This window comes from Anopheles darlingi, chromosome 2 (assembly GCF_943734745.1).
Source record: "Anopheles darlingi chromosome 2, idAnoDarlMG_H_01, whole genome shotgun sequence".
In the NCBI taxonomy this organism is placed as follows: Eukaryota; Metazoa; Arthropoda; class Insecta; order Diptera; family Culicidae; genus Anopheles; species Anopheles darlingi.
The window spans coordinates 45,418,947-45,441,158 of NC_064874.1; the positions used below are offsets into that span (position 1 = coordinate 45,418,947).

The 22,212-nt window shown below is 48.0% G+C and overlaps 1 protein-coding gene across 1 annotated transcript in view; it reads right to left on the reverse strand.

Moving 5' to 3' along the window:
• Positions 1 to 18,569, reverse strand: part of LOC125949229 (uncharacterized) — a 148,304-nt gene extending 129,735 nt beyond the window's left edge. Inside the window, exon 1 of the mRNA XM_049676050.1 lies at positions 18,182 to 18,569. Coding sequence (XP_049532007.1) covers positions 18,182 to 18,404 — 223 coding nt within the window. The 5' untranslated portion in view covers positions 18,405 to 18,569. The remainder of the gene's footprint in view (positions 1 to 18,181) is intronic.
• Positions 18,570 to 22,212: the final 3,643 nt, after the last annotated feature.

Here is a 22,212-nt window from a genome sequence, read left to right on the forward strand (position 1 = left end):
TTTCCATCAAATGAACGATCGTTATCGTTAAACGATAGTTTGGATCGAGATGTTTTCGTTGCCGCCAGATGCGTCTGAGCATTTAACTCATTATGATATCTGAACCATTTAACCAAAATCCTTTTTTTCGCCAATAATCAAAGACAGACCAAATAACTACTCACAAAAGTAGCGATCAAAATTAAAATAAACATCACGACATCGCACAATTGTATCTGGGAAACATGTGTCCCAAATATCTCACAGCAAAATATCGGAAATTACATGACAGATTGTCTCTCGATATATTGAAATTATGACGATCACGCAATATGTTGATTTTCACGAAACAGAAAATATGCATAAAATAAAATGGAAGGCACCATTTGGTGCATTAAACATATGTTCCACTAGTGCAGTAACATCACCTTTGTGGGACACCTTTTCGCCGAGTACGATCATGATTTCATCAATCACAATGACTCTCTTGCAACCAACGAACCAACGAACCAACGAACCCAATACGAAAGCTCGATCGATCGAGAGCAAGAAACCCTACAGTTGCGGCACCTTCAAGATGCAATCACCCTTCGGCGAGCACGGTAAGGCCACGATGGCGACCGCCTGGAGGCGGTCAGATAACCCCCCTCATAAGAGGTGAACCAGTGCGCGCACCACTACCACCATCACGACGAAGACAACGTCGCCAAGTCAAACGGTTTGGTGGTTCACTGTCACTACTACTACCAGCAACGCCGCCACCACGGTGCCTGATCAGCGTCGAGCGAAACCGGTTCTGCTTAGACACCCACGATCATCGGTGTCGAAGGGGTCGCTGCGTCGTAGATCGCGTTGCTGAGCGCAAGCAAGCCGCAGACATTATTTAATCGCAGAGACAGACAATTGCTGCCACCAACACCACTACTAGCACCATCTGCTCGTAGCACACTTATGGTGGTCAGATGATAGGCCGCATTGGCACTACGACCAGAGTACGGCCAAGGTGCTCTAACCACTACAGATGGCCACATGACGATCGAGCTTCCACCAAGCTTCTAGACTAGAAAAACATCAACCGGACGTGTATGATCGCCTGAGACAAGATCATCACGTACGAGGTTTGACGTTTCGTTCTTCAGATGCACCACAGAGCGAACAACATGCTAGCATGCAACGCAAAGAGACTACTAGCAGCAGCAGCTGCAGCAACATTGTTGCCCTTGGTAAGTGTCTGTGTGTGCAATCGTCACGATTCCGTGGTCCGGATGACATTACGACTCGCGACCTCTCGTAGGTACGTCGACGGGCTTATGATTTACAAAACTCCTGAGGGGAGAGGGGGGACCACACTCCTTTGGCAGCAGCACTGACCAGCACCATACTGGCTAATTGAAGGGGTTTTCGGTCGATTCCCTGTGTTGTGTTGGCTGCTCGGGTGGTAATGAGGGGCTCTGACCGCACCGCTTCGAGCGCTCCCCTAACGAATGCCATAAATCTCGTCGATCCCGCAGCGCCGTGCGGTTCGCCAGCGTAGCGTAGCTTGGCCAAAAAGGAAAGGGAAGAGGAAATGGCACAAGAACGGTGTCAAGTACGGGGTGGTACGGAAGGTCTGAAGATTTATCTGTGATTGTTCATCGCCCAGACAATCACAACGCCACCAAAGGGAGGGGGGGGGGGGGGGCGCGAGAGGTCGGTGCACGCTACAGCGGTACGCCATTACCAGTGCCCAGATTGTGGACACGCAATTCTAGCCCTGATCGCGCCCAACATATGGCCGACGATGGCTATCAAGCGAACGTTCACCATCATTTGACCAAAACAGTCTGTGTGTGTGTAAAACAGAGAGAGAGAGAGAGCTACGGCTGCTGCTCTCCAGCTGAAAGCTCCTCCAGCGCAAATCCCAGCGCACAAACTGTAACCTTTTCCTTGCCCGGGCACAACACTCACACACCATCGTGCGACATAACAGCAAACGCAATGTCCGCACACTCTGTCCGCCTTTCACCCGCACTCGCGCGTCAACGTTCAGTGGCGCGTTTCTGTCGTCACCAGCAGCAGTCGCCACCGCCGCAGCTGCCAGCTGCCAGCCAGCACTCGCATGTTGCGCCGCACGATTCCGGATTGATTCCATAAGAAATTCACACATTCCGACTGGCTAAAAGCTTTGCTGAATTAGTAGTCATACCTGCAAAGAGACAGAGAGACACAAAGATATTGTTTCATTAGCCAATTGTTTGGTAAATAACACGGGATTATGAAATGCAATACAGTATATTAATCTCTACATACTTTCATCTAAAAGCACGCACGGATAACACTAAGAAGCTTTCGACAAACAAGCATTTATCAGCCACACCATTGACGCTCCATCAAAACCGTCCTTTCCTACCGTGTTTTGTCCGAGCCCCTGTTATCAAAATATCAATTTTCCGCCCCAAAACCAATGACGAACACATCAATGACAGGGGAATGCGGTTACATCCCCCGGTAGCATCATCATCTCTTGCGACCATCTTGCCTCTTGCTTGACAAACAGTTAAGCTGCGACCGATACGCCAAGAAAGGAAGGAAGGTAAGTGGTAACCCGGATAGCGGGACGCACACTCCTCGTAATGGAGTGTCAGTTTCCGGACGAGTGCGCCTGTCAAGGTCCCTCTCACCTCCAACGTTCCGTCTTAACTGTCAATACGGTACCGAAATGGTTCAACGGTTCACTTGGGCGTTTATTTATATTTTCGGGAGTGCCAACACTGTTGACAGCTGCTGGGCCCAACCCCCGGGGCGTGTGCAAACTGTCCATCCTTTTACCGCGAAACAGCCAGCACCACCATGGATGCAATTCGGGAACAGCAAAAGCATCTTACTGTCGATAACGGATTCGGGCGATTCGCAAACGAAACGGGTTTCGGGTTCAAAATCGGGTGTCCATCTCGGAGAAATTTAGGTCACGGTTCGGTCACGAGGTTCATCGCTTGATCATTAGGTGGCGCGCGTTGGCGTTGAAGTCTTTCGTTCGACTATCGGTAGCAGCGCGCGCCAATCATCGAAAGTCCGCGATCGACAGGGAGAGATCATGTTCTGGCACGATCCCCAGGCCAGCATGCCAGGTTTTGCCGCTTTTTTTCCTCTTCAAATTCGTGCCGACAATCGAGCTATAAAATATATAAATTTTTCAAAAATCGATATCCCTTCAGATATCGAAAAAATACTCTTCCCACACAAAGCCAAAGCAGTATCTAACAAAAGCTGCTTTCCAGTTCCCGGCTAAGTCGCAGCACCGCCTCTATGGTACATCTGATACCGGTTTCACTGAAAAGACCAAAAAGAAGGCGCCTCTAAAGACGTCCAAAGACGAAAAATAAACCGCCTCTCTTCCGACAACCGCGGCCCGCCGCGAGGCCGTCTTATCGATGGGACACTTTCGGTACAAAGCGTACGCCTACGAACGTTTATTTGTGCGACGCGTGTGTGTCATCATCTTCAGATTATCAGGCTCGATCCGGGCCCGGACAGACGGGGCGGATGGACGGAGAGTTTGCTCGAAAGTTTCCGGCACCTCCATTCCGCATTTCAGGCGTTGCCAATCCACAACCCACCACCACCACTGTCACCATCGTCGCGAAAAGGCGAAATGCGAAAGAAACACATGTTTGTCGCCCTCGGGGTGAGTCACCGAATTGGCACCTTCTCGGTAGTAGGATCGCATCACGGCCAAAGCAGGGCCACTGTAAGCTTGGGCGTGCGAGGCCCGCGTAGGTCATATTCGAGGCGTTCGAGGTGTTAATTTGTTCTTCGGCAAACCTCGGCCCACAAATGTGCCAGGGTGTTTGGCGTGGAAGAGAGAAGGAGAGTAGCTGTTAGCTGTACTATTTACGTACACAGTAGCTGGAAGCCGTCAAAATGTGAGACATTAGGAGACACACACACACACACGTGAAGGTGTATTATCTCGGATCGCAGCCAATATCTGTCCCTTACGCAAATACGATGCGATATCTTTCCCAAAAGAATGCAACTGAGAATATAAGTAGTGGATTATGGAACCGAAATCGATATCACAATACCGCTTAAAAGCACTTCACCGAACACTTTTGCAGGAGCAATTTACGATGAAAATGATTTGAAATTAATACCAGAAAAAGGCGAATTTACTTACGAGGGTTTGAAACAAACCCACAACAACACCAGATGCTAGATCTATTGCGTTATCTGTGATGCGGTACTGCTTACAAGATCGTGTTCAAGAGCTAATGTGCAAAGAGATATTCCAGAAGTTATTGCAACAACGTCTTTCCATACCTTACACATTGAGTATCACTGTTGTCACTTATAAATACCTTCCATCTGGTAGTCGTTGAAGGCAAGCCGGTTCTTAAATCTTTGCCGCATAACAACCTGTGAAAATGCACGACCATGACGGCAATTGTTGCAGTTAAGAAACTTTCATTGACTGCCATTTGGCGACTCGCGAAACTTTATTTCATAAGCACGGACGCTTGGTTTGTGCAGACCAAGGATGATTGGTTGATTCGTGATTTTCTATTACAACGGAGATTATCATGTGGTTTCGATTTAGTCGTTATTGTTGTTAGAAACAAAAACTAATTTTAGTACATCAAAAACTATTTGTGATGAAATGCAAATGAGTTGATTTAAATTGACCTTTTTCATAGTCAGAACCAAAAAGTTCCTCCAATCAGAAGATCAAGTATAAAGTATGCATTTGAAAAGAGACAGAATTTGAATGGTGATAAAAAAAAAACTAATAATTCTGTAAACTACACATGTAATGTAATTTTATCAGTTTACTTGAGAAAATGTGAAACCTCTATCAGTCGATGATGGCGAAAATAGCGAAGCTTTTTCGTTCTGACGATTGCCCGTTCAAAGCACGGTAGTCTGGAGCATCTAAAATGGTTTTTCCGGGTGTTCACTGCAACTGACCAAATAGTGCAAAAAGCCCAGAAATAACTGGAAAATATGTGCACAAATATATTTTCGACCGGCATGCCGAAAACTCCGACCAGCACTAGGAAGGCTGATCGGAATGGCGCATTTTTTTTTATTTTTGTTAAAAGTGATGAAATTACCTTCCATCTGTAATTTACAGAGCTTTTCATTTTTTCACTTTTTCTTATCACCATTTTCTTTTTTCGTTTTTTTTTCACCATTCAAATATTGTCACCATTCAATTATTGCATTGTCAAAATGTTAATGCAGCCCTTAGGATTGCGCAATCGAAATTCAACGAGGCTTCAATAGTCGAGTGACAAAACAAAGTTGGCGGCGTCAACTAGTTAAAAAATAATTTAAAGAAAGTCCCCAGTCTAACCTTCAAAGTTATGAAACATGAGACCGTTCGGCGTTTATGAGCTCCTTCGTATACACTCTTTTACTGACCAGACCAAAGGAGGACCTTTATCATTCTACTAGGGGTGATTTTTGGCGGTTTTCGGTTGCTATCACAACCACCTTCCGAGACTTGCACCCCCGTCCCGGCTACTGCGAATTTTCCCCTTTCTAATTTAATCAACCGGTACCACCACACGTCAGCTAAAAACCGATGGAAAACCCCCTGACACATTCAGCAAACAATTTTCGCAGCCCTTTCCGAAAAAAAGAAAAAAAAAGAAAAGAGTTTTCGGGAATGGTAAAGGGTTCTAAAAGGGGGGGGGGGGTCATTAATGGTCCTCTTCTGGCCCGGGCTCATCCGAAAAACCGGAATCCACCAAACCGCCAGCTGCTTAGCTGGCATGTGCTGTTGCTGTGCCCAGCGCGTGTCCGCTGCTCCCACAATGTCGTTAATCGTCTTTTAATCGATGATGTGCCCAACGAGGCGAACCGGACTCACTTTCATCCGGACCTCAAGTCTCTCTCGCGTCGCTCCCAATTAGAGAGTTCAAAGGGGTTCGAGGGGAGTCACGGGAGTCATCATACACACACACACATCGTCAGCATGCCAGGTCATTCTTTAGCTCGCAACCTCTAGCACAACCCAAGGAAAAGGATGCGGCGGGGGGAGGGGGGTCTCGCAAAAGGCAAAGATGCTGTCGATGCGATTCCGTGTACGAGCGAAGCGCTCTTTTTTCCAGTTAACCTACTTCAAAACCTCAAATTACCATCATCAAAGTAGGGTGGTGCTCCTTCACCGTAGGTAGCAGCCGCCGCCATCATTCCTTGTCACAATCCATGTCGTCACTAGTTGCCCGACTGGGCGTTGGTGGTGGTGGTGGTGGTGGTCACCGCATCGGAGGTCGTAACCTTAGCCACCGCAGAGCCGCAGCGAAAACCTGCTCGTGACCGCAAAAAGAAGAAGTCGAGAGAGAGAGAGAAAAAAGAAACGTCCAACGAACGGCTTTTCGGGGAAGGTTGCTTCTCGCTAAGCCAGTGTCACGGACCACCGGGGAGGACCGGAGTGTTCCGGTACTACCCAAGTACTACAACCTTCTCGACAGTAGTAGTAGTAGTAGTAGTACTCCTATGCCGGGCCGCAGGTCATTGAGAATTCATGGCCGATCTCCTGTGTCCGTTCAAAGCGCCACAAACGACGACGTGAACGACGAATGGAAACGAGAGTCTGCGAGGAGCAGAACGACACTACCTCTACACGTGTGTGCGTGTGTGTGTGGCCACCGACTAACCGAAAAACGGTGCATAGCACCATACACCTACACGGGGTTGTGGCGTTGATGATGGAGATGTTCTCCGTTCTGTGTGTCTTCTAATCTCCACCTTTGGTTTCGGCGGCGCAACGATACGCCGATCGACATTTAGACGACACGTCGTATGCACTGCACCACCAACGGCATAGCGGCATATCGGCAGCGGTAGCAAAGGGGATAACAAGTTTTCCGGTTCCGAATTTTTTGCTCCGAAGTGTCTTTCCCGCCAGTGTGATGCCATCGAACCGTGCCGATCGTCTTTCTCTTCTCTCTTTTTTTTTTTTTGCTAATTGTTCTGCTGAAGGGATGGCAGCTTTTTTTTTGATAAGTGGTACAGAATACACAGAGAGAAATAGAGATATATAGATAGAGAGAGACAGAGTGGCTGCGCTATCGATCGTGATCCGTCTGGAGTGATCCGAGGAATTCGTTCCCCCCGAGCGTTCCAGAAAGGAACACCAGGAACACCTTCCGATGCGTTCTCGATAAACAGTATGACGGATGTTTGGTAATAAGGCATGGAACAGTTAATATTTGGCCGTTAACTTTTAATCATTGCAGCGCGCCCAGTGGTCACTTTGCAATTCGGTTGACAGCGTTTTAATCATTGTAGCCTGTTTATTTAGTGCTAAGTTTTTGGTCGAAATTGATCCACGCCTTCAAAAGTTATCGCCAATGGAACGGGAAAGGCAAAAAAAAAGGCTGCACACTCACTATTAAAACTCGATTTGCATGGTTTTTGATGGACGATGGAACACATATAAAAATGCGTTTAGAAAAAAACATGGACATTGCCAATTATAGAGGGAATGATTTAGGAAGGGTTTGGTTTATTTACGGAGATAAATTTGCCCGTAAGATGATGATTTGGCATGGGATATGAAATTGTTGCGACAAATCAAATGTTTTCACCATTGAGGCAACGTTCATTCGAAATTTGTGCAACAAAAGAGTGTCTACGGAAAACGGATTTCGTCCTGCATTTGTCCACCAATGATCCTGTCGAAGCATGATTTAGGTAGCTGTTCTAGCCGAAGGTATGGCGTTTAGTTTTTTTATTCAAATAGATCGATTTCATAGCAAAAACTATCAATGAAACAAAATGACTGGATTTTCGTAACATCGGTTTCTATTCGACAATTATCACAAGGAAACTTAAAAAGTATATCAGAAATGTATAAAAACCAACTAAAATGAGGGTGACGTGCAACAAGAGGGCAATTGATGTGGCCTACAGTACTGTGCAACAAATGTTTGGTGATGTCGAAGTAAAAGATAAAAAGTGATATAAAAAACTAATGAATAATTTGCATCAATATTTCTTAACAAAGGCAATAAGAAAACCTATAAAATGACAACATTCTTTTCGTTTTACGTCATTTTTTTGCTAAGATATGACCTATTTTGTGCGGCCAAGTATTAGCTGATCCATGCTTTAGTTTCGGCATAATTGATAACGCCTGCACCGACCTGCTGACTGTCGGTTACGATAACGATGCGTATTGCGCTTTTATCAAACCAAAGTACCAAAGACTCCAGAGGGGAATACAGAGATTGGAATCGAGGAGGAAAATATGAAATGCCTCCCAAAGTGAAAGTGTGTGTAAATGATGTACGCTCGTACCTCACTCAGGGAGAAGAAGAAAGCGCCAGGAAAGAGAAGCTGGCAGGAGGAAGAGGAATGTGTTTATGGATATCCCAGCCATGGTCGTACGTGTCCATGGGACGGATCATTCCGGTGTTACCACTCGGTGCCACTCGACTCAAGTATCACTCAGCTGTGCGCATCTCGTATCCTTCGGCATCCTCAGCAGCAGCAGCAGCAAAGCATTTGGATACATTATTCAGCAAAAGACTGCCTTTGTCCTGACCCGGGGACAAGGTCACGCTGCGGATATCCGCACTGATCATTCCGCACACACACCGCAAAGGGGGGCGGTTGGATCGCTTCGCTTCTTCGTTTATCGGCATCGGGATTCACCTTGCCACAAAATTCCATATTCCAAGTGTACTTCCAGCTTCCAGCTGCTGTGATGCTGAGGCGCTGCTGCCCCCGACATTCACTCTCCGTGTTCCCGTTCATCGCTCGCGTAATGGAAGGCAAACAGTTTAACGAGGTCGTCGGATACGGTGGCGAGACAATATAGTCTGGTCACAACCATAAACACACCCATCCCGGACCCACACACACACGGTCGTCTCGGTCAAGTTTGATGTCACCAGCCAGCCAGCGAGACAGCGAGACAGCCAGCAAAAGATGAAGAAGAAAGGTGCCAAATGGTGGTCACCATTGTAGGGGCTCCCAATTAGGAACATAAAAATGGGTCATCACCACTACCTACTACTCGTGGTGGTGCTGGTATGCGTGGTACTACACCACCGCACCAGAACCTTCCAAGGGGCTGCACGATCCGAGAATGGCTGCCTGACCACCGACGCGCTCGCTTTGCTCCGAAATGTGTCTTTTACAGATGTTTCTCTCCACGAGAGAGAGAGAGAGCCTCACAAACGTCGCAAACGATGCTTCGTCGACAGCAGCAGCTGCTGCTACTACTACTGTTGCTCCTGGAGGCCATCGCTGCTATCGCTACCACCGCGCCTATAAACCTAGCACGGTAGTTTCGAAATTAAAACGTTTTATAATACTGTAAAACCCCCAAACCCGTCGAGGAAAAACACTAAAAAAGGAGGACGGACCGTTGGGTACGCAAACGGTGGGACCGGTCGCCAGCTTCCGGTGTGCCATCGGGTGAACCGGAACATAAAATCATGTCCTAAAACTAACCATAAACACGCCGGCCAAAAACCCATTAAACCCGTCGTCACGCCGTTCCGTTAACGGGGAGACAAACTTTGTAACGTCCACGAACGCGGTGGCCGTTTGGGCGCTCGGTTGGCACCAGCATTAATAATTTGCTGCGGAAGATGCTGCTGTTCCTGATGCTCGTCCTGTTGCTTTCCGGTTCAGGGTCCAAGGAAAACGTTCCGAAACCGAGAGCGAACCCGGACTGGTTCTCAATACAATCCAAAAACGGGATAAATCATCAATTTGCTTTGCAGCAAACATATAAACAATATTTATGCTCCTGATCCTGAGAGTCCAAGGGTTGCAAAGCGGTAAGGAAAAGCGAAAAAAAAGCATTAATTGGACAGCTGAACTTAGTTCAATGCGGTGCTCCCAGAAAGTGCCCAGAAAGTGGTTCCTCATCTCCCAACACAGATCGATGTTTATGAACACCCATCACGTTGTTTGTGTTGTACCATTAGTACCAGGACGCCAGGAGCAGCAGCAGCAGCAGTTCGTAGCGTTATCCAATTCCCATTTCACTCTCGAAATCGAATGGAAGCCCCCCTCCCGGAACCCTTGGCCTGATGCAAAACGAACGACTGAACTATCGACCGGTCGCTGGTTGGTTCGTTGGTCGATTGTCTGTGTGTGCAGCACAACTTCCAGGCAAATCAATTATCCTGGAGCTATTATTTCTTAATTTATCGTAAAGTTCATTCAGACGCTCTCACTCTCTCTCTCTCGCCATCCCCAGGACTGGCATTTGCTGTTGATGATGTCGTCCTCGTCGAGAGTACCGAACCGAATTTAAGCCCCAACCAGCCTTCACCTCGACATGCCCCGGCCATGCCATGCCATGCCATGTCGCTGCAGCTCTGGAGCACACAATGGGAGCGCGAACACCAATAACGCTGATGGTCTCCGGAACTTCCGGTCCGGAAACTATAACTTCCCATCTTCTCGGGCCACACAATTCCATTTCCCCATACCCAGAGGCAATCCTCTGCGTGGACGGCGCGTGGTGGCATGGTCCGTGCCCAAAACTTATCGATCGTAATCGAAGCCTGATCCACCTACCCCCGGGGGGCACCTGGCCGGGTGAAGTGGAGGTTTCAGTATCCAAACACCCCGCCGCCCCACTTAGTGGAATTCCTAACCACCTAACTGTGCTACTGCAGTATGTGTTCCTTGGAGGAACCTAAACCTCGACCACAAGCAGCAGCAGCAGCAGCAGCAATCGGGCAAATGAATGTTGAAAGCGTCTTGAAGTTGCAGAACCGACCGAGGAATGCCCTCAAGTGCTGCTCTGACCCGTAGGTGATGCTGATGCTGGTGATAATGCATCACCATCATCGACTGGCTGGCTGGCAGGCAGGGAATCGATTCCAGCGCGCTCGAGGTTCTGCGGAACTCGTTCGCTTCTCGAAGAGTTTCTAATTATCCTACTCTACACTACTGGGGATCTTGTGGCAGTGTGTATTAGAGGGAGTTTATTAAAAATGGATCGGCTTCGGCTTTGGCACGACTCCAAAGCTAGGCCCGAGGCAACGCGGTCTTGACAGACCTTCGACCATTGGGTGCAACCATTCAGTGCCACTTTTCTGGGTCTATCTTTCTCATTGGAAGACTCCAACCTTCCGGCGCTCGATGAGAATTAGCTGGCATGGCCATTGAAATGCGAGACGGAATTTGAGAAACTTTACGATCCGTGAACAAACGGGAGAAACATTTGTACGAAGAACATTGTGCATTAGTGCTGCAACATTTCATTTCCTCTGCCGTTTTCGGCAAACTTTCGGCAAACTATTTGCCAATTTGCTGCTTTTGCTGCTGCTGTTGCTGCTGTTGGTGCTGCTGCTCAATGGACCATCGAAGAAGAAGATCGTCAACGTTTAAACGAACTTAAACCAAACGAACGCAATCACAACAATACACAGTCAGACAGACAGACAGCGAATATTGGGGGAGTGTATGGGTAGTCGGCATTGGCGCCCCCCGTTTGGTGGGGGGGGAATTAAAATTCGTTTTGCGACCGTGTAACGGCCCCACGGCCCATGATGATGGTTTTTCGCCAACACGAACGGGACGACGCAGTCAGTCCCACGCACAATTCGTTTAATGACAGCCCATTGGCATCCGTTTCGGGCACCGAAAAACCGCGGCATCTGGAGGGAATGGAAAACTCATCACACGCCCCCATTACGCCACCGGCGGCATTTTCATGGTCCTTTTTTCGGCCAACCGACCGACCGACGGACCGATGATGGTATCGCGCTACTAAAACGATGGCTACCACAAAAAATGGCTGCTGGCCAACCAGTGGCTCCGGTGGAGGAATGTTAATAAATGGCGAAAAATAAACCTAGCATCATTATGTGCGCTCTTATGGGGTGCACGCTTCTACGCGCGTCGGTTCTATGTTTCGCATTGGAGTGCTTTTTTGCATTTTCCTGGTACCCCCAGGGCGCAGGGTGGTCTAGCCTGCCTAGACCTAGCCACGTTGCACCCGGACGGTGTATTCTGTGTCTGTGTTTTGTCATTTAGCACCGTAGATAACTGGCCCCAACATGAATGCCATTTATGTTGCTGCTGCTGCTGCTGCTGTTATGCCTCCGTCGTTTTGTGCATAGAGCGTGTGCTGTGTTGCATAGCGCACCCCGATCAAAGCAACCCAATGTTTTCTGCTTTTATTCGGTCGCTGCACCTCTCTCACTCTCTCTCTCACGCGCTCTTTTTCTCCCTGTCTCTCTCTATCTGTGCTCCACACGCGAAACGTTTGGCACAACACTGTGCACACCGTGGACCGTTTTGTTTCTTTCGAGTTTATGTCGCTTTTTACCCTTTTTTGTTTTTATTTTTCCTTCACTCCGTTCCACCCAGCCTTTTCCCCGTTGCAACACTGTGCACGGAGAGATGGGGGATGGGGGCACGTTTAGCCGGTTGATTGCTTTTGTTTATTCCACCCTCCGTTTCTCTCTACTCCTCCTTAACCGGCTGCCACTCCGGTTTCCATCTGGCAATTCGATTTTCCGCTCAACAGGAGATCACACACACACACACACACGCGCCAAATTGTCGGATTTTAGCGCGTTGGGAAAGGAAAGGACGGTGGAAAACAAATGGGAATCGTGTGCGTTGAGTTGCAGGGCCTCCTGGTGGGTGGCGGTGGTAGGTGAGCCACCCACACAAGCATATGTCAAGAGGGTGGGGGGCGAAAAGCCTAATGGCACGCGTGAACCCAGATTTTGACTAATTCATCTTTCATTCTTCATGACTCTTTAAAGGAAAAATGTATAACGTGCAGCGCCAACCGAGATGCAATGCTGGAAATTGTATCAAAGTGATCAAAATATTTCACTATACAAACTGGTAAGCATTTCACGTTTAATTTGCGCTGCTTGTACGCTATCAAGCAGGCCTTTCCATTTCAAAAGCCCGTTTGCAGTAATTAACAAACCAACATGTAGCAGTAAGTGAAAGATTTGGTTGATAATTAGAAGATATAAACAAAAATAAATAAACGTTAAACGGGTAATTGAATATCAAAACATGGTAGCCAATCTAACAATATGGAGAACAAAAAAATAATGTGTAAACCATACACTTAATAGTCAAAACATGATGCCTGTTAACAAATCATAACACAAACAGTAATTAAGAAAGCAATAAGTACACAAAACACTACTGAAAAAAACAAACAACATGATTAATTGAACGAAAACCTAATAGAGATTGATGGGAACCATTAAACGAATTGGAAATCCTTCCAATAACAGGCCAATGGTGCGAGGTGTGCGATGATTTGTAAAAATTGCACCAACGATAACGAGTTACGGCCAAGTCGATGGCTCAATTTGCCGCCCCACCAGCGCTCCATATGGCACGGATAAGTGTTTTGATACCATTTCCATGCCCGCTTCACAACTCCCTCTTCCCTACCTCCTCCTTCTTCTCTTTGGCTAATTGGGTAACGCTAAACAGAGTGGTACGGTGCACATGCACCAAAGCAGATCGGCAGATCAAAAGCAAACAAAGAGAAAAGGAGAAAAAAAAAACGTAAACAAAACACTCGGCCACGTCTGCTGCTCACCTTCTTCCCCTTCGCCTTCCCATCGAGCATGGAGTTGTTACATAAAACCGAAAACAACCAAATGGCGTGCGAACGAAGGGAGGTGAAGGTATCGGAATCACAGCACACAACCCCTACTCCAAATTCGCGTAAGGGTCGGTCAGTGGGCCAACTGCTGCCCCACCTTCCACCACCCACCAACCGGCGGAACAATGAGCAAATCAACGAGCGCATCGTTCGATTGATTCGCCAACACCTGGTGTTCAATTGTTGCGCGCGCGAGAAGAACCATCGAGTACCCTCGCTACGCTCTTCATTCAGAACTGGCCAATTCTGTTGTTTTCCGGCCAGCATTGTCACGTGTGTTTCGCGTGCGACTTTGTATAATACATCAAATCATAGTCCTCCGCTCCCTGAACCGACACGCACTTCCGAAAGGGATAAAACACAATTAAAATCCCAAAACGGGAAAAAGGGACGACTTCGAGCGGGTGCCTTATATAGTTATAGTTAAGTTTTGCGCTGGGGTTAAGGGGGTGGGGGTTTCCCTCAACCCAGGTTCGCCACCCCGGGGAAGTTCTAGTCACGCTTCACAAACTGAACAGAACACTGAACATTGGACAATCGTTTCGGGTCCGGTCCCAGCCGGGCGAACTAATTACGAGGACAATTTGCTACTGACCAATAGGGACAAATAAGACCAGCGGGGTTTGGTGCGAGGGGAGCCGGAAGGGTGGCGTGATGAGGGTGTGATCACCAGCAAAAGTAACATATTCTCGCGAACTGCAGCATTCCCGGTGCGTTCCCATTTCAATTATCGTTCGTTGTTTGAATATTATGTTCAGCGGCAGGTCCATCCCCGCGGTCCCAGCACGGCCATATATGATAGTCCAACTGTGCCACTCGTGTTTGAAAGGCATGTATTGTGTTGGCGGTGGTCAGGATAGTATAAACATGGTACCACCTCCCCTGCTGGCACTAACGGCGGGATTACTATTGAATAATATAGGGCGTATAGGGAAGGATGCATGCGATGCATTGTGCTGGTGGTCAGCAGCAGCGGGATCTGCATTGTTGTTGAATTATTAAACAGCGAAATATAATCCAATGTTTCTGTCGAAATATCTACTCATTTAAATGTGCATTGCGTTCCGGTTTTTTTGCTTTGTTGTTTTTTTTCAGGAAAACATCCTCCAAATCAAACCAAATAACGGCCGGCTGCCGTTGTGCAGCTGTTGCAATAGCTCCCTCCCCGGATCGGCACACAGCGCCAGGCGTAGTGCATGCAGTCTAATCCTCCGGAATCCGGTACTAATATCGTGGAAATCCATACAACTAGGTGTATTGGGGGGTTTCGCAACATCATTGATGGCACTGATGGGGAAATATGAAAAACCATTTTTTATTCCTGGAAAATATGTTTCCGCCGTGGTGCGTTTTAAACCCCCGCTTATCTGCATGTTATAATTTATGCAGAAAAGACTCAAACACGGAGCGAGATGTTTATCTACATGTAACCGCATCTGATGTTGTAATGCATATTAATGCTCATTTCAGATTTTTTTTACTCTCTCCAGTTATAATGAATCCTGCATAAGTATTCATTAATGTAAATGGTTATCATTAGTGGGATGGTTTGCAGTACTGCTTTTGAAAACCCCATCAAGAATGAAAAGCGACGTTCTTACACAATGATAATTAATGTTCATGTAGTCTATCGAATTTAGTTTGTTTATAAAATATAAATATTTTAAAGCATTCTATCCCAGATACAGAAAAAACAGTCCGCCTCATCTTTCTTTTTTGAGATATAACTCTTGATTGCTTTGAAAATTTTTCCAACATTTAAATCAAAATCTAGTTTTATAAAGCAACATTAAGGGAGCTTATAATATAAATACAAAGAATTTATTTTTAAATACTTCTTATATTTAGAAAATACTGTGCATATGGACTAGAAACTTTCCCTTTTTGCAAGAAAACGGTACAACACAAACATAGGTTTTGTCGACGCATGTAGTCAATGCGTCATCGTTATGATATCTTCGGGGATTTGTTGTACAACTTACAGTACTCCAGGATTTTATTAACGTCAAAAGAGCGTTACATATACTTTAAAGCACTTTTGATTTTTTTAACATATATAAGGACGGACGAGCCGAACATTTACTTTTTTTTTGCTTTTTTAGGGACATCTCTAATGAATATCCTGGATTCGTTGCAGGCTGTAATATTGTTATGAAGTTGCTCATATTTAGGTCGATGATGAGGAACTCACAACGAAAGATTATGTTCTCTGAACGGTAGAGGATAATTGATTTTATGAATTTTTGATTTATTGTAGACCGGATTCAAAACTTTATGATACTCTTCTTTGGAATTCTATCTTTACTAGAATGAAATGCACTCAACAATAACTCATCAATTCATAATTTGAAGAAAACATAATACAATTCAAAGACCGTGCTATGCTTGCTACTGTAAAAACTGTCGCATGACGTACCCAGAATTCTTCAGTAATAAATAGAAACGGTTATAATGATATCTACCATAGAAAATGCATAATGCCACAAATGCTCTCTCGAACTGGTCGACCCGCGCAGCTCATCCTAAATTCCAAACTAGAAGTCATCATCGAAGTGCAAACGCTTTTAAGTGGAGCGCAAACTAATGGAACACATTTGCGCGTTCAAATGGTCATCATCGGAACACACTCTCTGGGCTGTCAATATAGCAATCGCATGCCGGGAACTCGGGATGATTGCATTCCAGATTCCAGCGTGCAACTATAATTCATCAAGCCCACGTGACCATAGCACTAATGAGCAACGGGAGGGCTTTCGGGAATCACAACCGCTTGGCCGCCTGACTTCTCTCGAGTGCAACAAGCCTCGAGCCACACTCTTCGATTGCCTTCGCTGGAAAAATGATGCATTAAATTAAATCATTGCCACAGCAGCGGTGTGAGTGCTTCCGGCGGGCGGGATGACCCTTTTTGCGAGCTTGGCAGCCCTGGCCCGTGATCGGGACCCTCCCCCCGATCTCCGATTCACTCCGGTGCCGGTAGGTCAATTAAAATCGGGTCACCAGCTTTCGAAGCTTAATTCAATCAATCCATCATCGAGAGGAAAGCGAAGCGCTACAGGGCCCTTTATTGACTCCCGCTGTCCTCGGTTCGGTGTTGCATATGTGCCGGTGCACGGTGTCGGAGCATTGGCACTGGCCTTTACCTATATGGGGAAGCAAAAACGGGACGGTAACATATGATGTTATAAATAATTTATTGTAAATCACCGATTCAATCACTGGACTGAACTGAACCGGGATGACCCCCGGAGGGGAGGGCCAGAACGCCGTCACTCTGGCACTCGCGTCACCAGCCCAGAAGCTCCAGACCAACCCGGAACGGTGAGATGACTTCGTTGCCGGTGTCATGTCGTAGTCATGTTTTTCGTCACCTTTCCGATGTTCCCAACGCCGAACGCGCTGCTCTATTAACAATTAAAAAGCGTCATTGTGTGAGACGGAGGAGGAGAAGGAGGGAGAAAATAATTTGTTGCTCAGCTTGCAGCTGGCCGCGTTCCCATAGGTGTCGGGTCAGGTGCCCTCATACTCAGAGCGTGAGAGTCGTTGGTTGGTGGTTTGGGTGCACTGTGCTGGATATGCTTTTCTTTATGAGCTTTCTGCACGAAAAGGGCCCCTGGGAAACGGCGACGACACGGTGCAACGGGACAAACGGTCGCCATGTATGTGTCATCGATGAGAACGGATCTTCGCGGAAGTTCGCGAGACACTGCAAAACAGATCCAATGACACGGATCCTGATGAAGGTGTGAGATGATTTAAGCAGAAAAGCATTTCAGCATTGTTTAAACAGATTGATTCGAAAGAATTCTACGAACGTTTTGTAATGCTGACTTTTCTTGAGTTTCAGTTACGAAATGATTCGAGGATTCGTTGAAACCAAATGCTCCAAAAACCAACACGAAAGCTTATTACTCGATTATTCGTTGGGTCATGCTGGGCTTCTAAGAAAATAACACCCATAACCCCGAGGGGTAGCATAATCAGTATTTCGCACCCGTACCCCGTGGGTCTCATGTTGTCGGAAGGTATAACTTGTCGATTATGTCACTAATTAACGTATCATCCAGCAAATAGCCATAGGGGAGGTGGTGATGGCAGGATTCTCTCGCATAAGACAATGGCATAACCTAGGCACACCTAGACAATACGGATCTAGCTGACCACCCCAGCAGCAGTATACGCAATCACGCAACCACGAGTTCCGGAAGGTCCACTCGAAGCTCCCGAGGGCTGCTGAGCCAGGGGCCGGGACAATAAAATGAATCCCAATTGTTTCTGGCATGCTATGGGGCTGTAGGTTGCCTGGCAATAGCTCGAGCTGGCTCGACTCGACGAAACGGGGGGACCACATACCGTGTGTGTGGTACCCGTTGCGACCGGCAACCATATTCAGTAGGCGCAATAGGCGCTGATCCCAACAAACAAGGTCGTCTCGCTCCGGGACATACCAGCTATGGGACCCCTCACCCGGTTTCTCGGGCCGCTTGTGATAGAAGATAGATGCCGCCAGCAGCAATGCCAGTTTCGAACTTGGAGCAGATAACACACTAATAATACCCACCACCAATACTAATACTACTAAACAGTGCTACTAACCTTGTGCAAGGGGCGATGCCTGGACGGTCTGAATGCCGGCACCGCGCCATCCATGGCCGGTACCGGCCGCCAGCAGCCCGGCGTCGTGCAACAGTTCCGCCAGCAGATGGGTGGCATGGGTCGGTCCGGCATGCGGTCCGGCGGGGTAAGCGGACGGTGCGGGCGACGGGGGCCGGCACGTGAGGATGAGAAACACCCCGAATATAATCCTGTTCATTATCATCCGAACGTAATGACATCACCAAATGCTCATTTAAATTTTAATTGAATGCACATCGGAACACGCCTGGGTGGATGGTTGATGAAGGGCGGGCTGCAGCGGATGAGATACCCTGGGCTGGCTGCCCAAGCGTAACCAGCATTCAATACACCGGTTAAAGCCGGTGGCGAGGAGGTGGACTGGAGACTGTTGGTGGCTGCTACTAGTGCTGCTGCTGTTGCTGCTGCTACTGCTCCTAACCTCACCACCAATCACTCACAGAACCGGATATGCAAGAGGAATGTTACCTCTGCCGCTACGCTACCACCGAACACTACGGACAGCCCGGTTCTACGGCCCATCGTGCCTTACGGACATCACTGCTATTGCTGCCTCATCGTAGTGCGCCATGAATTGATCTCACTCAGGCTTCCTCTTCTCACTCACTCACTCACTCACTCGCTCACTCGCTTGGCTCACTGGCTTCCAAACACACCTATCACACTATCTCGCAAACACATTAACCCCTAGCGAACCCGAACCAGAGACACGGAGACGCACATAACGCACTTCACACAAGCACAAGCCAACTATTCTTTGTAAAAGGGCACAAACCGCGACTTCTACTTCTAGTGGTCAACGGACTGCGCCACCATCTTGCCACTTGCTAGCACATCACATTAAGCGATACGGAACGGAATTACACACTCACACACGGACACACATACACACACATTCGGAGCGCACCGCGTGAGGTAGGTGCAGGAGTAATTTGAAACATCCGCCGGACATGGGGCACGCGGACAAGGAATTGACACTCGTTTGACAGCGGACAGCGCCGGATATTGTGGTGGCCAGAGCCTACTGCGACTAGAATTCGATCCGACGTTCACGTTCACGTCGTCTCCGGTCGTCGTGCCGGTCGTCGATGATTGACGATGGCCCTTCCTCATCCAGGTGATGGGCGAAAGGGGGGGGGGGGGTAGAGGGGTGACGACCGCCTTCGCCTAAGCCCGTGGGCGTTTAAGCATGAACCAGTAGCCAACCATTTGTAATCATTTGTACGCCAGCATCCCCAGTGGCGCAGCGCAGATCGCAACGGTGCTCGGAGTAGTTACGGTTCGTTGCTGCGTTCTGCTGGCAGCCGGTAACGCTTGGCTTTGCTCGCCGTGTTTGTGGTGCAGGAGGGCGGACAGGAACACTAGAGGTACGGAGAGAACGAAGCGAAAGAAATACAAAGCACAGGGTTAGCGTATAAATATTAATTATTATTAGTTACTATTACGGGGTTGCACACGGGCACACGGAACGGATGTTGGACGGTGGACGGTGGAGGGTGGGTCCGGACACGACACACCCACACCTCATGCCTGGGGACGTTCTGCGGTTTCCGGTTCGTGTCGGTCGGTACGGTTACACCACTACAACTACATACCACCACACATCCAGAGATTGGTCTTCGGTTCTGTCAGGTTTTTCAAAGGTTCACAGGGCAAATGTTACGGAAGTCATGGCATAACGCGGCCCCCGTGATGATACTTTTCGGAGTTCTGGGCCACCATTAAGGGCTGATCTTCACCACCCTATCCCCCTAATGGTGGTCCCGAGACAATGCCGAACGCGCGCGCCAGTAATACCTTCTCTTAATTATGACAATAAGTAATTGGATTATTAGATTAGATTGGAGCTTTTGGCCGCAAAAAGAACAAAAAAAAAAGCTCAGTGCTGCTCCCCGCGTTGGCCAAGTGGTTCCTTACACTTACACGGGCTTATCGGCACCGCGTACTTGAGTCCACCGCAAGGTACTCATCGTTGACCGGAACCGCAGCCGGAATTTTCGGGTATTCGAACATTAGCTCATTCCTGTCGCCGTCGTCGTTAATGCGATTTCAGCGATGGTCAAAAGAAGAAAAAAGAAAAACCCACCGCACCGCAAACCAGAAATGCAAATAAATAGGTACGACAAAAGAACCAAGGGACCAAGTTTCGCTCTTTGTGGTAGTCCATCCACGCAGAGTCCATCACCGGAGAGCCCGGAGGAGCAACACCAGAAGCTCAAGTCCAGTGGCACGATCTGGCTGCATCATCTGGCGGACGGACTCCGTCTCGTGCGGCTGGCCGGCCGCACGTCTGGCGCCGAAAAAGGGGGCTGGAAAATGGAAAATCGATAAAAACTAACGACCGGCGCCCCTACCGCGGACCTTTTCGGGTTCCACCAAGTCCAAGTATCACCCCTTTCGGTGCTGATAACGGTGCCCTCTGCCTTCCGAAACACGAAACAAACGAATCTCCATCCATTCGGTTACCCGGTTGCCGCTGAATGGAAGTTCCTTTATCACTCTATCACTTTGTCGTTTGACCCTTGTTTTCGATTCGAGTGCCGGGGATCTTCTTAGGTTCTCTCTTCCGAGGTTTCTTTTCGAGAAGGGGACTATTTCGGGCACCTTCTTCTTTTGTTTTTACATTTTTTCGTTTTTGAATCCCCTTCGGTTGGCATTGACGCACGGGGCGTTCTCTTATCAATGTCCACCCGCTTTTCGCGGACGAGGAGAGTACGGGGAGCGTTCCGCTTATGATTGTCTCTCTCTCTTTCGAGCGGTGCAGCTGGAAAACACTCCAAGGTGATTCCAGTCATTTAGGTCATTCTATTGGCGTGTGCGCGGGCCCCGTTCGCCCTCGTTACCCTTGCACACACGCGCCCGCCTTTGTGTGTGTGTGTGTGTGTGTGTGTATATGGTGGCCAAGATGGGTGAATTGCCGAAAAACCGATGAAAGGAAGGGGTGGGTGGGGGTTACCGCGCGCGCGATGGGACTATAAAACAGCGGAAGAAACCTTACCGACTCTCTACACGAGCGCGAGAAAGCTGAAAATGAGATGAGAATGAAAAAGGCGAGAATGTCAAATCCCATACATTTGTGACAGCCTACTTGTATCTTTACATTTCCATTTGTATGGGATTTGACATTCTCAACTTTTTCATTCTCATCTCATTTTCAGCTTTCTCGCGCCCGTGTAGATGAAGTGTTACGCAAGCAGAAAACCCCTCGGCGCACCACGCACACCGCTTGTACCCTGCATCAGCCTCAAACCCTATGCTGCGTACCCTTCTTGTGGGCGAGAAGGAGAAGAAACAAAGCCAAAGGATAAGGGCACCTTCGAGAGGGAAACAAAAGAGTGACAGAGCGAACGGCACCGGGCACCAAGAAAATCTGACTGGCAAGAGGAAATGGAAAAATCTGATACACATATGGCGCGGCGCGGTGAGGACCTTCTTTCCGGTATTTGTTTGATAGTCATAAAACGTCCCAACCTGCCTGCCTGCCCCCGTATGGTTCTGAACTTGAAAATTCCCCCTCGCAATGGCCCCTTTCCCTGTGGCTTTTATCGGAAAAACCACAACCGCGCGTGTGGTACTCTGGAGGGTGAACTCTGGCATCCTGCTGTAGCTGCTGCTAGCTATACACCACCCTCGGCTCGCTCGAGTTGTCACTTCAATCGTCACTACACGCACGCACACACACACCCTAGCATTACAGTTGGGGTTCGAGCACCGAGGAACCGAGATATCCGCACGGCCAGAGGACCAGGAGACAGGTGCGGTAACTGCGGTTTGCGTGTGGTTTTGAGTTCGAGTTCTAACGAAACAACAACGCTTCAATGTCGTCTTAGGACACCCGCTTTCAGCGAGCACCTTCATCGAGTGTCCTTCGCTTAAATCGGATCGGTGTTTAAGGCGATTCCGCGATTAGCATTGGATTGTATTCGTAGACGAAACTGAAACCTGAATTTTCGCTTTCATTTTGAAGCGCTACGCGTAGGGTTTTGAAGTGA